Source organism: Hippocampus bargibanti, linkage group LG10 (assembly GCF_051943395.1).
Source record: "Hippocampus bargibanti isolate YZ-2025 linkage group LG10, ASM5194339v1, whole genome shotgun sequence".
Lineage (NCBI taxonomy): Eukaryota > Metazoa > Chordata > Actinopteri > Syngnathiformes > Syngnathidae > Hippocampus > Hippocampus bargibanti.
The window spans coordinates 13,910,279-13,928,835 of NC_142743.1; the positions used below are offsets into that span (position 1 = coordinate 13,910,279).

The 18,557-nt window shown below is 41.8% G+C and overlaps 1 protein-coding gene across 4 annotated transcripts in view; it reads right to left on the minus strand.

Moving 5' to 3' along the window:
- Window positions 1-425: 425 nt before the first annotated feature.
- fat1a (FAT atypical cadherin 1a) overlaps window positions 426-18,557 on the minus strand; it is a 73,183-nt gene continuing 55,051 nt past the window's right edge. For 2 of the 4 annotated variants that reach the window (XM_089005391.1, XM_089005389.1), the window contains 12 exons: window positions 18,350-18,547; window positions 16,875-17,459; window positions 15,865-16,087; window positions 14,452-14,586; window positions 14,199-14,356; window positions 12,286-12,760; window positions 10,550-10,703; window positions 10,364-10,474; window positions 8,253-8,893; window positions 6,131-6,265; window positions 4,086-4,121; window positions 426-2,136 (listed from right to left, as the gene is read on the minus strand). In XM_089005391.1, the coding sequence (XP_088861517.1) occupies window positions 1,574-2,136; window positions 4,086-4,121; window positions 6,131-6,265; window positions 8,253-8,893; window positions 10,364-10,474; window positions 10,550-10,703; window positions 12,286-12,760; window positions 14,199-14,356; window positions 14,452-14,586; window positions 15,865-16,087; window positions 16,875-17,459; window positions 18,350-18,547 (3,414 nt within the window). In that variant the 3' untranslated portion in view covers window positions 426-1,573. Of the gene's footprint in view, window positions 2,137-4,085; window positions 4,122-4,370; window positions 4,431-5,874; window positions 5,941-6,130; window positions 6,266-8,252; window positions 8,894-10,363; window positions 10,475-10,549; window positions 10,704-12,285; window positions 12,761-14,198; window positions 14,357-14,451; window positions 14,587-15,864; window positions 16,088-16,874; window positions 17,460-18,349; window positions 18,548-18,557 lie in introns of all 4 variants that reach the window. The other 2 variants (XR_016116127.1, XM_089005390.1) reach the window with 2 other exon arrangements.

Sequence of the window (18,557 nt, forward strand, 5' to 3'; positions counted from 1 at the left end):
TAGAATATGAACCAGTCACCTATTAACGGGTGGCCCCTTTAAAGATTTTGAACGCAGCTTCAAAAATGATTAACCCAGAAGATAGGATGAAGCCATTAAGATCGCATCTCATGAATACAAATGCAGTTTGCTGTTAAATAATAATACAGTAATAATAATAATAATAATAAAAATAATTTATAAGTGCCTTTCAAAACTCTCAAGGGAAAAATTTCAAGGGGAAAATATTGAAAGAAAATGTTTCAATTTAATTATACTGTTGATAATATATACAGGCATTCTTAAGTTACTATATATATATATATATATATATATATATATATATATATATATATATATATATATATATATATATATATATATATATATATATATATATATATATATATATATATATATACACACACATATATACACACACACACATACAGATGTATACATATATATAAAGACATACAGCAAAATTTATTTTTTAGGAATAATTTATTGCCAGTAGGAAAGCGTGAGCTGGTGGCAGAAATTGAATAAAAACCTAAACAAGACCGATGTGTCGCTCACGCACACACTTACACACATATACACAAACATGGGCTGTATCCATGACGACCATAAATATCATCGGGTACCGTTTCCTTGATGGAAAAAAAATAAGAGGTTCCAACGTCAACATGTACAAACATAAAAACAAAAATAAAATAATGACTTATGCAGTCGTTCACTGAAGGCCCCATTTTTTTTAAATTTATTTAACAACGCTTTGTTTTTTTCGTGAACGTTTTAGCACAGTAAGGCCGATCATGTCAAGCTGTTTCTTCAAAATAAAAGCACTGAATATCTACAAAACCTACTTTGAAATCAAAACTGTACACGGACATTTACACTGAAAATCACCACTTGTAGAAAATGTTCTACTTGTAGAAATTTCTGCGGATTTCTCTATATTATTCGAGTTTCTTTTTTCATTCCCTCTGCGAATGTTAAAACGGACATGTGAGTCGGGACTCAAGTTTTTTTTTTGTCCACTTTTAATCATCGTTTTCTATGGGGTCACAAGAGGGGAAATCGTAACCCTGATATGGTCCACCAGAAAAATCAGTTTTGACCCTCAGGTGTAAATTTGCAAACTAAACCTTGTTTTGGGCACAATTGCAAACTTTTGGCAAGGCAAAAAAAATACAATAAAATAAAATCGTAGAAAGTACAGGAAAAATGGAAAATGCCGAATATGTGATAAACTCGGAAAAATATTTCGGAATGTTTCCTAATATCGCATGTATTAACTCATAGGATGTTTGCCAAATTTGCATTGAGCAAAAATATAGTGTTTCCATGGAAAAAAAAAAAAAAAAAAAACAGAGGATTACAGAGTGAATCCAGCGAAACTTTTGGCAATCTTTAACAAGAGAAATGTGACGCAGAGAAAAAAATCCGCAAGGATTGGCAAATATGCATTAGTCCAAACATCCCCTTGTGGATTCAGATCGTACCTGAAAAACAAACAAACAAACAACAACAAACAAAGACACGAGAGCTCGCGGGGCGGCTTCAGGCACTTTTTTGTGGGGATCCAGTGTCAGACTTCAGTGTGCTGTTGGGAGCCCAGCGGCGGGATGGACAGACAATCAAAATGGCCGTCGTCGCCGCTCTCATAGTCGCTGATCATGGCCTCGGACTCCTCGCAGCACGCCGACATGTCCGAGCAGGAGGCGGTGGACGCGTACAGCGACAGCGACACGTCGTCAAAGTCCCGACCCGCCGGGAAGCCGGCGGTGGCCGCGGTGGAAGACGGCGGGGCCGGGTCGCGCTCGCCCCGGGGGGCCAGGTACTGACCCAGGCTGTACAGTTCCGGCAAGGCGGGACGATGGCGGATCCCGTCGGTGGCGGCGGACCGCAAGGTATCGCCGTACTCGGGCGGCGGTGGCGGCAGCGGCAGCTCGTCGCCGGACGGGAAGTCGTCGGGCGGCGGCGGGAAGTCGCTTTCGATGTCGTAGCCGCCCGGGTAGTAGTCGGTGTCCATGGCGCTGGGGTCGCTGTGCAAAGTGGCGGGAGGCGACTCCACCAGCTCGTACTGAGGAAATTCCTTGATTCCCGGGAGCTGGACACTCGGCATCCAGTCGGACGTGTCCCAGTGGTATCCTGGGTGGGCGGCGAAAAAAACAAGGCGGCGTTAGTGTGAATGTTCTGATGCTCATTTTTTTGTTGTTGTTCATGTTGAAAAGCATGCTGCCGCACACCACCACATCCTGAGTAGAACGACATCGGGTCAACATCACACGAAGCAAAAATTAAAGGACAACCGACACCATTGTTTTGTTTCCTAACTGGCATCTAAAATACCCAAAAGTCACAGGCTGATATTTTTAGTCAAATGCAAAACACCAATAAAAATGACTGAAAGTGTCCCAAAAACTTCAAAATGACATCGGAGATGGCGAGTTTCAGAAGGCCACGCCCCCTTTTCGTAACGTCACGCCAGGATGTTTTGCCTTGCTCTACAATCAAAACAATGGCATCAGATTTGGAGAAGATGCTTTCTCGTGACTCATCCAGTTATGAATATGATTGAAATAGTTCTGAAGAGGAAAGCATAAATGTTTGCAATCGATTAAAAAAGTCCTTCCGTCTCATTTTGAGGCGTCTGGACTCGAATGTAGCGCCCAGAAAATGCACAAGATGGCGCCCAAGCTCCGTTGTTAATGGGCTGATTTGTCTGCTGGGAATTTGTGACAACTAGTATCAAATTAGTAGTCTTGGTGCAACACACAACGATTCACCATCGCGTTATTTATGGGTTTTCCTTCTAATTTCGCCATCAACACGATGTTTTTGACCAAACAAAGTACCCAAAATGCATTGTGTGTCGCTTTCTCGGTTAGGGGCGTTCCAGACGTGACGTCACGTACGGACTCGTCACCAACTCAAAAACAAGACTTCCTGAATATTCAGCACCAGTCTCAAAACGTACAATGCAGCTATATGCGGTGGAATCTTTGTAAAATACGCTCAGTAGAAGTCATTTGAAGTGATTTTACAAATTATGGACACAACTTGTCCGGTGGCGTCGGTTGTCCTTTAAATATGATACAAAAAGCGTTGGGTTTGCGATTTGGTTTTGTTTACATTTTGCTAACTTTGCTAACTGAAAACATACAATAATAAAATGACCAGTGTATTAAGAATACTTGATGACATTTAGTCATTTAGTCATACAAATCATTTTCAATCAATGTTTTTCTTAAAAAAAAAATATATATATATATATATATATATATATATATATATATATATATATATATATATATATATATATATATATATATATATATATATATATATATATATATATATTTTTTTTGTTAGTATTTTTTTCCTTTCTTTTCCGTACTACGTCAATGCTATGCTAATTTCTTAACTGATAGCTCCTGCTATTTTTTACCACAAAACTTAACTGTTCAAGTCACTACGAAAAATAAATATGTTTAAAAAAAGTTTTAAAATTGAAATGTGAGTTAGCATTAGCTATCAGTTAAAAAACTAGCATAGCATCAAAATCAGAATTAAAGGCTTTCTGATTCTGATGCTACGCTAGTTTCTTAACTGATAGCTAGTGCTATTCCGCCAACAGCCTAGCTCAGATTTCAATTCTAAAACATTTTTTTAAATGTATTTATTTTTGGTAGTGACAGAAACAGTGATATATAGATTTTTTGTTAGCATTTTTTTCTTTTCTTTTCCATACTATTATGATGCTATGCTAGTTTCTTAACTGATAGCTATTGCTATTCTGCCAACGGCCTAGCGCGCATTTCAATTCAAAAACTTTTTTTTAAATGTATTTATTTTTGGTAGTAACTTGAACAGTTAAGTTTAGTGGTAAAAAATAAACCCACAAATAATTAGTTACCAAACGGAATTCATCAAAGACCACAAAACCATGCGTGGGGAAGGCTAATCAATGTTGACATCACACTTTGGCTTCCACACCAGAACACAACCAAGCATAACAAAGCTGTCGTTGTTAACAGTCGAGTTAGTGATGAGCAGCGTCACACCCACAAAAACACAAACACCAAAGAAAAAGTCACCTCTTGTGTTCTTGAGCTCACGCGCCAAAAAAGACTCTTTCAAAAGAATCCAGGAAGAAAAAGAAGAGAAAGAAGAAAACACGTTAAAAAAAACGGATGCTAACAAAGCTAACAAAGGCGACAAAACACATGGAAAGGGCTAATTCGGCAATGTTTTCATTTTCCTAATGGGTGCTCGAGTTTTTATTTGCTATTTATTTTTACGCGCTAGCGAGCTAGCTAGCTAAGAAAATGGCAACTCTGCTCGGCACAGGACAACGAGAATAAATATGAAAAAAATGGTACCTTCTCCTTCCACCGTGTCAAGCACAGAGTTGACAAAGTGGATGACAGTCATTATGGAGGCTTGCGAGAGGAAAAATGATGCAGCATTAGCAAAAATGCTAACAAAAATATACACTTGGAAGGAATGTGACTCTCATGCTAACAGTGAAGATTGGTTGGTGTTTGTGACAACAAAAAAATGACAGATAGCCGCTAAGGGTGGGCAAGAAGTTACAATTTCATTTTTTAAACAATTGTTTGCCGTCCCCCCCCCCAAAATACACAATTTATGCTTCATGTTATTAAAAACAAACAAGATAATAATCGTCCAGATCGAGGAAGCTAATCTAATGTGGAGGCCTTTGGCATTGGGATTTTTTTGCACTCCTTTTATTTTTTTTACAATAACAATCGTCTAATATTATTTTTAACCTGATTTTTTATAATACATTTGCTTCTGCTTTTACTTAATTAAAATTCATCGATGACAAGGTTTCTTCAGCCATCATCTCTACTTCTTTTGAAGGTGTCAGACGGTTGACTCCTCATTTGAAGAGCTTCGTCAGCGAACTAAAGTTGTGTCATATAGAACCAGAGTTACCAGCACAATGTTAGTTCGCTGACGAAGCTCTTCGGATGAGGAGCAAAAAATTCAAAATTTGATGGAAATGCCGCACCCGTATTGGTGACCTATCTCAAGGGGGATGACATTTTGGATGACGTGACATTGAAACTCACAACGAGGTGCCAATACTACACGATACACTGATAATTTTGAATGAAATTCCACAGAGATTCTAAAGGAACAAAAAAGGAGAGGAAGGATGCGAAGAAATGCATGACCTGTGAATTCAATTTTGGAGGAGGATCTATGACAATTCAGTCTGACGACAAGCATACAAGACTTGTATCCAAAATCTGCTTTTTTTTAAACAGGGCAACAAAATTAATTTACATTTTGGGCTCTTTGTAGGTTAATCAACTCATAATAAATATGGCAGGCAGTTCTCAAAATGTGATCACTGCTAATAAGCTCTACTACATGCTAGCCAATACTGAAAATAGATGGAGCATTATTGAATTGATTAAAAACCAAAACTGTTTTTTTTCCCATGAAAAACGCATTAAAAAACAATAACACTAACCGACGATTTTAAATGGACCTTTTTCAATCAGTATGTCATAAAAAATTTGAACTGAGCAGTTGCACCGAACTGTAATTGCTTGCAGGATTAAAATGTGGGTCATCGATTCCAAAAAAGTGAGGATGAGCTGCAGTATATTTGAAATGCCCAATTTATTTTATTTAAATTCTCGATAGGAGCTTTGTGTCATGATGAATGAACGGGGGGACGAAAAACTTGAGTACCATTGTGATATGTTCCTTGCGGTTTGCTTGAACAAAAAAAAAAAAGGGGGGTTTCATGCTTAAATCATATAATCAACATGCCATAACTTTCAAACACAATATGGCTGTCGCGGTCATGAAAAAAAAGACATGCAATTTAACAGCTTTAAAACTTACAGGCCTTTTTTTTATTATTCTAAAAGCGTGTTCTTGACCTGTGGACAGATTTGATCCATATGGGAGCTGAGCCCCCGCAGCAATGAGAAGGAAAGAAACAAACAAACAAACAAAAAACACATGTGACTCAGGAAGCCAGGACCATTGGAGAGTTGAAGAAAGCAAGTTAGCATCACAGAAGAAGAAAAACGAGGTTTGAAAGATAAAAACCAAGTTTCGAGTGGATGATGAGCATTCAAAGGCGAGTCGGGTTTACCGTTGTCGTCGCACGATTCCGACTGGAAGGAGCTGAGCGACTGCACTTCAGACATGCTTCCCCTGGTGTTGAACGGGTGGCATGCGCTCTCCTCCACAGGCTTCTTGGTCACGCAGTCCAGGTCCACCACTTTGGCTGCGGGCGCCCAGATGCAAAGGGTCATATTCAAACGCACATTGGATTTTATTCCTTGAAAAAAAAATACTAATCCTATTATTTGGATTGGATTGGATTGGATATGCCTTTATTAGTCTCATTTCTGGTCAATTTGCAAAAATACATGAATTTAGAACATTCATGTAAGTTCAAAAAACATTTGATTGAAAACAATTACAATTTGGAAAATATATATATATAATTCTAAGTAGTGATACCTCAGTTTCCGAACCCCTTGGTTTACGAACTTTTCGGTTTACGAACGTTAAATTTATGAAAATTTTACCTTGGCAAACAAACTTATTTCGGGATACACCCTGAGCTGCCTCAATGAGTGATATGTCGTTCGCGAACGAGGCCGTTCTTCTAACAACAAAATGGCAGCAGACTGCTTTTGTCCTCTGTTCCCCGCCCCCAGTCTTCGATTAAAGCTATGTGATTGGTCAAGAACGCAGCAGTGAGGGGGGGGGGGGGTGATTTACAGATAGAGAGTGAAGCCGTTCTCCAAAAAGAAAATGGCTGCCGACTTTTTTGTCCTGTATTCCCCGCCCCCAGTCTTCGGTTAATGCCACGTGATTGGTCAAGAACGCAGCAGTGAGTGGAGGTGGTTTAAACATAAAAGAGACAGGCAGACGACAATGAGAGAGTTTCAACTTTGATAGTTCAAAGGCAAAGTGTAGACTGCGAGGTTAAAATATCCCTTCAACCCAGCTAAACAGAACACAATTGATGAGGAACTATATACAATTATCACAGAGAAAGCCCCTACAAGGGATCATTCCTCCAGATGGTGAAGAAGAAGGTTACATTCCACATCAAGTGTTTAATGCTGAGGAAACCGGCCACACCATTCCATCAAGCCATCAACAACCATCACAAGGGTAAATAAAACGACTTTATCATACAGTACAGTTTATTTCTTTAATTATAATACAATAACACATTTATTATACATAAAATAAGGTATATTTTGTGTAGTTTTAAGACTTAGAAAATTGGGTAGAAAGTAGAAAATTTTGTTTTATGGGGACCTGGGAACGGATTATTCTCATTTTAATGGTTTCCTATGGGAAATGAATTTTTGGGATACACTCTTTTTGCCTTACACACTCTGTCTGGGAACCAATTAAGTTCGTAAGCTAAGGTATCACTGTAACTATATTTGAGAAGGATTATTAATTATTTATTGATTATTTTTGAGTTGTTAAATTTCATTTTTTGGATGCTACAAAATTATAAAATTTGGTCAAAACATTTTTGTTTGCTGAAGAAGCTTCTAGGATAAGGAGCGAAATGTCCGACACCTTCAAAGAATTACAGATGACAAATGCTCTAGTTTCCAAGAGGATTAATCTTAAAAAGAAATCTTGACTAAAAAGTAAACAAGGCCCCAAATTTTGAAGTTTAAAAAAAAAAAAATCCGAAACACAAATGAAAAAGATAGACAAAATAAATTTCAAAAATTAAAATTTACATTTTAGTTTCTCTGTGCATTAATTAAAAAAAAATTTTGCTAACGTATTTCTTCCGTGTCTCAGTGACTTGGTATGTTTTTGTACCCAGACCTGTTAGCGAGTGCTAGCGTGTTACTGCCTTGTCTCACTTGTATCGGCATGTTTTTTTTTTTTTTTTTTTTTTTACCAGCCCTATTCGGGCTGCGTTACTACCGTAATGCATGTTGTGTTGGTGCCGCGTAACAGGCACTGTTTTGAAAGAAAAGTGAAGGTATATTATTAAAACTTTGAAAACATTTTCTATGCACCGTCTTTCTTTATAAACATGCGGTTTATAGTCGGATGTGGTCTATGTATGTACAAAATGGTTTGTCCTTTAGAAATGTACTGGGTGAGGCTTATAATCAAGTGCGCTCTGTAGTCCAGAAATTACGGTAGATATAAAATAGTGATTTTCGGGGTTCACTCGATTAGCATCCAGCACGACACCCCCGGCGGCCTCGCACACTCACCATCGTAGTCGTAATCCCAGCTGGGCTTCTGGATGGAGTCGCAATCCGACACGGAGTTGGAAGGGGGCGGCGGGGGCAGGTTGGGCGCCACGCTGCACACGGCCACCGTCTTGCGGTGGCCGTGCCCGGCGTCCGGGTTGAAGGTGCTGAACTCGGGGTGCTCGGGGATGGCCGAGCCCTCGAAGGAGTTGCGGTCCAGGTTGTTGCGCGAGTCGCTGGGGATGCTGGGCGTGTACGAGATGGGCCGCACGGGCACCTGCGGCGGCACGTCCGAGTAGACGTTCTTGTTGAACTTGCCGTCAAAATACGGCCTCTGCAGGAAGGCGTGCGGTGCACCCGAAGCGCCTCGCTTCTCGTCCTCCTCAGTCTTGGATTTGGCCTGGCACGCCTTCTTGCGCAAGATGACGAAAAACAGCACCAGGATGAAGATGCTGGAGACAAAGACCACGATGCCCACCACCTCCTCCAGCCCGATGTTCCAAGAGGTGGAGACAAAGTCGTTGCGGACGTCAGCTGTCAGCTCGCACGTGGGGCCGCCGAAGCCCAGGGAGCAGTTGCACTTGAAGGAGCCGTACGTGTTTTGGCATTGGCCACCGTTGGAGCACGGGCTCCTCGAGCACTCGTCCACGTCGTGCAGGCACCTGGGAGGGTGGGAAAGAAAAATTGGATATTTGGACGTTGTCGCACGCTTGGATTTGTGCCGAGTGGATGCTGACGACGGGCAAAAATACAGTCAAACCTGAGTTTCTGACCATAATCAGTTCCAGAAACCTGTTCCAAAACTGGTTCACAACTCATCTTGTGGGTTTTCTGGGACGCTAAATTCGAGTCCTGACGGCTCGAATTGATACGGGAGGACTTCTTTCATCGATTGCAAACATTTATGCTTTCCTCTTCTGATTTTGAGCTACTTATGCTGTTAAAAAAAACATATTTAGGAAAAAAAAATAATTTCTCTCTTTAATATAGTTACTTAGAATTTTAATTAATTAATTACTTTATCAAATTTACCAGAAATAATGGGAATACAGTGAAACCTGTCTTTTCATCCATAATCTGTTCCAGAAACCTGTTCCAAAACCGATTTTGAGTTTGAGCTACTCACGCTGTAAAAAAACATAAAAAATAAAAAACAAACTTAGGAAAATAATTCAAAAACATTTCTCTCTGAAATATAGTTACTTAGAATTATAATTAATTAATGTTGGCTGAAAAGCTAAAAGTCGCCGACATTGCATCGTATGTCGCAGTCGACAAAGACATTGCGACATTCCCAAGCTCATCAGATGCGGATATCGCAGCGGAGGTCAAAGCCAAGTATGCCACAGTAGATTCCCGTGATGATGATGATGCTGATGAAGAAGTAGCGACTGAATGCACACCTTTTGCAACTTCGACAAAAGCGTTGCAAGGGGTTGCGGACACGCGATCTTTCTTTGAATCCGTAGAAAATGCATCCGGTTTTTTAGAAACGTTAAACAAGATGGAAGTGTTCATATTAAAATATAAAAATGGGAAGCAGAAGAAGATTGATGACTTTTTTAAATAGCTTACATACATACTAATTGCAGTGTTATGTACATGTACTGTTACATGAATGCAAGCGTTTTTTGCAACAATGTTTGTTGTGTTGTCTGCTGAAGCGTCATGATTTTGAAAATGACTGTACATTCCATACTGTGCATTAAAGGGCAACCAACATCTACTTTCCCCCCACAAATTCCAATTGTTTTGATGAAATATTTTTTAACTTAGTACATGAATTTTCTGAATTCAGTTATTCTTGCAAATTTACCAGAAACAATAGGAATACAGTGAAACCTGTGTTTTCACCCATAATCCATTCCAGAAACCTGTTCCAAAACAGATTTCGAGTTTGAGCTACTCACGCTGCAAAAAAAAAAAAAAAAAATGTATACTTCGGAAAAAAATACAAACAATTTTGTCTTATATATAGTTACTTTGAATTATACTTAATTGTTTTTTAAATTAATTATTTGTGTTTTTTTTTTCATAATTCAAAAAAGCCAAAAATCTGATATTTTTTCTCCCAATTTTAATATTCAGAATCCAGATTTCTTTTGGGGGGGAGGTGGCCATGTTTTACATACCTGTCTCCGTGGAAACCAGCTTCGCATTCGCACACCGGCCCGTCCAGACTGTCGATACACTTGCCGTTGTTCTTACACGGGTTATCCGTGCAAAACGGACCCATCTGGCACCTGGGGTCCAAATGTAGCACATATAATTAAAAAAAAAAAAAAAACATGATGCAGCTACTGCAATTTTTTTTATACCTTTGTCCAGAGTACTGCCCTCTGCACTGGCAATAGAAGTCATCCCCCCGGGGTACGCAAGTACCCCCGTACAAACACGGGTTGGAGGCGCATGGGCTGATGGCTATCTCGCAGTGAGCGCCCATAAAAGAAGCGGGACATTTGCAGAAGTAGCCTGAGGAAGATCAAGAAAACGGCTATCAGCATTTTTTTATTTTCTTTCATTAGCTTAGCGCGCATTTTTTTTTGTTTAATTAGGCTAACGGCAAAAGCATCGGACCATTCAAGAGGGTGAAGAAGGATGATAACCCCTTTAACTCATTCACTGCCAGACGATGTGCACAAACGTGTCCACCCAGTGCCAGGGTTTTTGTCATTGTCACTAAAATTGATGGATATGCAGAATATTGAGTTTTAGGACAACATAAACATTCAATGCAGCGTAGGAAACCTTAGACTCTCTTCTTTCGTCAGAAAAAAAAGTTAATTCCTAAATTATATGGGTCTGGAGTTATATGAGCCTGAAATGAGGGCAGCTGTCCAAAATACAATGTAATACATACATATTGGTTTTTATAGCGCTTTAACAACACCTGAAGGAGGAACAAAGCGCTAACATGCAAAAAAAAAAAAAAGAGAAATGCTGCCCCGTTATGGAAAGGAAAAAAAAATGCCAGATGACATAGGCAGCACTTTATCGGCACCCAAAGAAGAAAAAAACAAAACCCGAACAAATTCTGGAATGGCGCTCTACGTCATATTTTCAATTCCAGAATACATTTGTAAATGTCAGTGAATGAGTTAAAATGTCAAGTGGATCATTAACCAACACTTTTTTACATGTGTTATGGGAAGTACCGCTCGGGGTATGTCTGCCATGGGCAAAAAATGACTTTTTTTCTTCCATTTCCTGAATATTATGCCAATCTGTGTCAAATGTAAATCTCCACTGCGAGGCTAATAAAAGTTTCACAATTAAAAAAAAATGCCGTATAATTTCTTTAATTCTGAATTCTCCCTGTAAAGGCTGGTGGGCACCGCCCAAAAAATTAAAAACAATTGAAAAGAAATAAAATTACTCAGTGTCACACTGCTTCTCCTGCAGTAACAATGTCTCATCAATAGAGGGTGCTCGCGGTCGGTAAAAAAATGTCTGCCGTCACAGTGACGGTGAAGCTTTGGGAAAACTTATCGTGTCAACACGTTTTTTGTGATCGAATTAATCGGCACCCCTCTCCACATATTTTATCAAGACTTTCCTGATTTGTGTTTATGTATTTATTTATTTAGTTTTCGTTTTTAACCAACCAGCTATCTAGATAGCTAGGCAAGCATCCAACTAACTAACTAACTAACTAACTAACTAACTAACTAACTAACTAACTAACTAACTAACTAACTAACTAACTAACTACCGCATTAATTGATGACATAGTTAATTAGTAACTTAACTACAGTAAAGTCTCGTTATATCGATATTCTCGGGAGTCGGAAAAAATATCGATATAACCGGACTATCGATATATCCGATCTTGCGGCATGTAAATTTTCTCCTTGCGTTCTTAGAAATAGTATCATAATAAGCAGTACTATCGATATAACCGATATCGATATAACGAGACTTTACTGTATTTATTTATGTGTTTACTGTCTATTAGTTTATCTGTTCATATATTTATTTATTAGTAAATGAATTAATGTATTTGGATTGATTGGTGTATTTTTTGAAGTCAATGGAAGAGTTGAGCTCAACATACCTCCACCGGGCCTGGGGTTGCACACCCCACCGTTGCCGCATGGATTATTGATGCAACTCTCTGGCGGGGTGAGCGCGCAACCCGGCGTCACATCCTCGATGGCCTCCATGACGGCGTGCGCCCGCCGCGCCTTAGTATTGAGAGGCAACTCCTGGCCGTTCAACATCATGGCTTCCATGCATCCCCGGAAGCCGTTGGTCACGGGCAGGTTCCGTCCGTGGCGAGCCACCGTGGCGGCGTGCTGGCGGACGTGGCCGCCGAAGTAGATGCTGTTGTCGAGGTTGAGGGTACGCAGGGTTCCCGGCGCTGTCCCTGAGGCGGCGTGCACGCGGTCCAGCACCAGCTTGGCATAGTTGCCGTCCACCTCCAAGGAGACCGAATGCCACTCGCCGTCGTTCACCGTGGCGCTGTGGACCGACACCAGACCGGGGCCGCTGCCGCAGTCGAACTTGTACTGCAAGCGGCCGTTCACGATCTGGAGGACAGAAGCCAAGAGGTCCTCTTAAGTCAAGTGGCCTCATTATTTTGACAATCAACTGCCTGGCATAACCTGTATATACATATATACATTTTACATTCTGACATTGTCTCAGGATGTTCCTTAAAGTGAACCCGTACTTATAGATTACCACACATATATATACAGTGATACCTTGGTTTACAAACTCAATTGATTCCCAGACAGAGTGTGTAAGGTGTTTCCCAAAAATTAATTTGCCATAGGAAACCATTAAAATGAGAATAATCCGTTCCCAGGTCCCATTAAACATACTTTTGTACTTTCTCTTAATTTAATGTAATTTTCGAAGCCTTAAGACTACACAAAATATAACTTATTTTATGTATAATAAATGTGCTATGGTATTATAATTAAAGAAATAAACTGTACAGTATAATAAAGTCATTTTAGTTACCTTTGTGATGGTCGTTGATGGCTTGATGGAATGGAGTGGCCGGTTTCATCAGCATTAAACCCTTGATGAGGAACATAGCCTTGTTCTTTCACCATCTTGAGGAATGATCCCTTGGAGGTACTTTCTCTGCGATAATTTTAACTAGTTCCTCATCAATTTTGTTCTGTTTAGCTGGGTTGATCGCTTTTTGCATCAAGTTTACAGATGGCTTGTGCGGGTTATTTGTGGAGCCTGTTTGATGGGGTATTTCAATCTTGCAGTCTCCACTGCCTTTGAACTATCAAATTCCAAGTTTTCTAATCATTTTCTCACTGTCTCGCTGTCGTCTGCCTGTCTCTTTAATGTTTAACCCCACCCCCCTCTCACTGCTGCGTTCTTGACAAATCACGTGGCTTCAACCGAAGACTGGGGGCGGGGAATAGAGGACAGAAACAAGTCGGCTGCCATTTTCTTGTTAGGAGAACGGGCTCGTTCGCGAACGACACATCACTCATTGTGGCAGCTGAGTGTGTATATCGAAAAATAGTTCGTATGCCAAGGTAAAATTTTCATAAATTTGACATTCGTCGACCCAAAAGTTCATAAGCGAAGGGGTTCGTAAACCGAGGTATCACTGTATATATGTATATATATTTCTATTTTTTGAACTATATATTTTTAATATAATATTTTTCTATTCATATACAAAACAAAAGAGAACTCATTAAAAACGCATTGTGCCCCCCCCCCCCCTCCCAGCCGACTTCCTGAAGGTGTCCCAATAATTTTGCAGACATCAGTGCTCATGATATTATGCCCATGTGTTACCTTTCAAGGCTTTTCTTTCCCCGCGGAGCCTGGCCTATTGCGGAATGTGTGGAAAAGCCTACCGCGCTTCCCTCCCAGCCCGAAAATAACTCGGATGTGCTTTTTCCAAGCCGGCGCCCCTATTCCCATGCTTTTCCACATTTTTAGCCATTTTGAGCTGTGGGAGCTCCACCGGCGGAACCACAAACGCACCTCCAGGATGCTGTAGTCGGTGCCCCTGGCGAACATGACGGTGGCGTGTCCAGAAAAGGTGCGCAAGCGCAGCGACAGCTTCATCTGCTCCTTGTTGTCGTTCTCCATCAGGTGATACTTGACATAGCCGCTGCCGCTAAATGTCAGCGAGTGACCGTCTGGAAGGAAAGAAAAAAATAAAACAAAAGACGCACGAGTTAAGAGTTGAAACTTTCAAGATGTCCGGATGAGATTTGGAGGGATGTGATCTTACCGGTACATTTGCTTTTGGTCCCTTGAGGACACACGCACGTGTACTTGGCGTCTATGTGCGCGTCGGCCGCGCACTCCAAGCCCTCCGGACAAGGGTTGTTGTCACATACGCTGTTCAGCACGGGACAGTCGCCACCTGGACGGCGCCCAGATAAATCATCATGTCACACGTGTGGGCTGGGACATTTTATATTTTGCGTGCGTGTGCGTGCATTTGTGTGTCTGTTTGTGTGCCTGTGTGTGTTGTCTGTGTGTGTTTGTGTGTGTGCATTTGTGTGTTTGTTTGTGTGCCTGTGTGTGTGTGTTGTCTATGTGCGTTTGTGTGTGTGTGCCTGTGTATGTGCGTCTGTGTGAGTGTGTGCGCGTTTTTGTGTGTGCCTGTGTGTGTGTGTGCATTTATGTGTGTGTCTGTGTGTGTGCGAGCCTGTGTGTGTGTTTGTGAGTTTGTGTGTCTGTGTGTGTAATTGTGCGTGTGTGCGCATGCATTTGTGTGTGTCTATGTGTGTGTGCATGTGTCTCTGAGTGTGCCTGTGAGTGTGAGTTTGTGTGTCTGTGTGTGTAATTGTGCGTGTGTGCGCATGCATTTGTGTGTGTCTATGTGTGTGTGCATGTGTCTCTGAGTGTGCCTGTGAGTGTGTGTTTGTGTGTCTCTGTGTGTGTTACTGTGAGTGTGCATTTGTGTGTCTCTGTGCGTGTTATTGTGAGTGTGCGTTTGTGTGTCTCTGTGTGTGCCGGTGAGTGTGTGTTTGTGTGTGAGTTTGTGTCTTTGTGTGTGAGTTTGTGTCTTTGTGTGTTTGCGTTTGTGTGTGTGTTTGTATGACTAGTTTTGTCAGGACCACCAACATTTTATACAATATGGAGTAAGGACATTTTTTGACAAGTGAGGACCTTTTGGCCGGTCCTCACAAGTTTTAAATTCAAAAGGCTTCTAGAGGGTCTATAGATGCATCTGTTAAAGTTTCAGAAAGGTCCTCACAAAATGCTTTTTTTGGTGTGTATTTTCATTTCACTTGGATACATACACACACTTTTTACTCACTGTGTATGTTTATGTGTGTGTGCATGGTTAATGAGAGGAAAAAGTTCAAAGCACAAAAAGTTAAACGTTTTTTTAATCAAAGTCACTACAGGGGTGAGGACTTTGAATGTAGCCATTCAGAAACTTCACTCCTGCTGTTATTTCAGTTTCAAGTCCACTTTTTATTGTTTTGTTTTAAAAAAAAGTTGAAGTGGAAAATGGGGTGACATTTAGTGTTCAAATGTAACACTAGTTCTTCTCTAAACATATCAGCAACGGTGGTCCTCACTCCTTCATCTGGAGTTATCCGGACCACACAATCTGATTGAAACAGGAATGTGTGTGTGTGTGTGTGTGTGTGTGTGTGTGTGCATGTGTATGTGTAGAATGAGCAACCTTGGCACTGGCAGCTGGCTTGTCTGTGGTGTCTGGGCGTGACGAAGCTGAGGCGTGCAGTGCTGTAGGTGGCCATGGCGGTCGGGTCCAGCGAGACCACCTCATCGCAGAAGCGCAGCGGGCAGTCCATGCCCGAGCAGAGCTTACGAGCCACGCGCACAATTCGGACCCCCGTCATCTCCTCGATCACGCCCGCCGACGAATTCAGTTTACGGAACACCACCTGGGAGGGGGTGGAGGGGTGTTATGAGTGAAAAGATGATAGACAGGACTAGGGTTTTTTTAAATTACAGTAAAGTGTCGTTATATCGATATCGGGTATATCGATAGTCCCGGTTATATTGATACTATTTCTATGCACGCACGGAGAAAATTACATGCAAACAGGGTCGGATATATCGATAGTCCCGGTTATATCGATATTTTTTCGGACTCCCTTGAATATCGATATGACGAGACTTTATTGTATTTTCATTTTAAAAATTATTCTTCATCGTAGTCAAACAAAGAATCATTTTTTTTACAAAAAGTAGGAAAAAATGTGAAAAAAATCCAAATATTCTTGCTTGATTACAAATTATCATAAATCATATTTTTCTTTCAAACTATCTTGACAGCAAAATTTAACCATGCTGCCGTATATTATTTTTATTCCAATCAAATATTGACTGTCCTAAAAATCACCACTTTCCAAGGTTATTTGTATTTATGTTTATTATTATAAATATGCTATTTTATGTTTTTAATATTTATGTTCTGCAGTTATCTGAGTTTGAAATGGGGGTGGCTGTACAAAATACAATACAATACAATACATACATATAGGTTTATATAGCGCTTTAACAACAGCTGAAGCTGGAACAAAGCGCTAACATGGACAAAAGTACAGTAAATGCAGCCCTCTTGTGGAAGGGAAAAACCAGAGGTCTGACCCACGCTTAATCGGCACAGGGAGGTCACCGAAAGTCCCATCTCATCAAACGAGTCGATTTTAGCAAAGGCTATCTCACCTCCTGCGACTGGTAGGGACTTCCGGATCTTTCCAGCGCCAGCAGCACGTCGAGGTCTCTGTGCTCAGATGGCTGCAGGCTGACCAGCTGCACGTCACTCCTCCTCACGCCGGCGATGTTCCTCAGCGCCCGCTGGAAATTGCGCCAGTAGTCGCCGATGAACTCCTCGGGGGCGATATTGGCGAAGCGCACGGCGATGGAGTTGTCCAGCGCCTGGCGGGCCACCTGCCGCACGTGCACGTTGACGTCGGCGGCCGCCGTGAAGCGCCCGTCCGTCACCGTCACGTTGAGCGGGTAATGGCCGGCGTCCAGCGGCCGCAGGGCGATCACTTTCCCGTCCGACGCCGACACAGAGAAGGACGGCGACTCGGCGGCCGAGGACGGGGCCAGCCTGTACGTCAGGGTGTCGTAGACGTCCTGGTCGGTGGCGTGGATTTTGCCCAGGACGCCGCCGGCGTACTCGTCGTCGGTGGTGGACACAAAAATGTCCAGCGGGAGGACGGCGGGCGGGTAGACGCTCTCCTCGATGACGCGTACGCTGATGAAGGCGCTGGAGGTGAGCGCCGGTTTGCCGTTGTCGGACACCTGGAAGCCAAACGTTGCATTCAGAAACAAAGTCCGCCGCTTTTGGATGGACACGCCTGTGGCATGATGGGACAACACGGTGAATAAACTTGATTATACCAGTCCGTTTCTTGACATTTTCCTGCATTGTGCTTTTTATAGACAACATGTTAAAAATGCCTTTTTAAAGGACAACCGACACCTCCGGACAAGTTGCGTCCATAACTTGGAAAATCACTTCAAATGACTTCTACTGACCATATTTTACAAAGATTCCACCACATATAGCTATATTTTAAAAGTCGCGCTGAATATTCATGAAGTCTTATTTTCGAGTTGATGATGATGCCGGAGTGACGTCGCTGAGGGAACGCCCCTCACTGAGAAAGTGACCCACAATGCATTTTGGGTACTTTGTTTCGTCTGAAAACACAGTGTTGATCACGAAATTAGAAGGGAAACTACATAAATAACGTGATGGTGAATCATTGTGTGTCGCAGCCAATTGAGTAACACGCATAAAGAAGGTGTAAGTTTACACACATTCCCAGCAGACAAACCATGCAGCATTTCCAAAGGACCAGAGCAGCGCTAGCCGAGGAGCTCCCCGGAGTGCGCGAATCCCCGCTTGGATAACCGCTGTCATCCTCTCAGCCTGACAATGGGTAGAAAGTTGCTTCCAGTGGCTAAATCGTCATAATAGTGTAGCAAACCGATCGGACAAGCATTCAGCTGCTGGACTGAGGAGCTAACCGGAGTTAGCGATGGATAACCGCTGTCGGTTGTCCTTTAACTTTATCAGATCATTTTTGTCGGTTGTTGTACCATCTCCAACCAGCAGATGGCAGTGGTGGCGTTCATGAAACAACATGAAAAGACATCAGCGCGAGACGGCATCAATGGAATCTGACCTGAGCTTGAAGCAGGTAGCGTTCCTTGGCTGTCTTGCTAATAGGCCCAGCCAAAAGCAGTGCCCCGTGCTGGTCGATTCGGAACGCGTGGGCCGCATCGCCGCCGGCGATAGAGAAGGAGAACGGCGGCCCGTTGTGGGAGGCGTCGCGGTCGGATACCAGAAGCTGAAGAACGCTGGTGCCCTGAGCTTGGTTCTCCTGTGGAAAA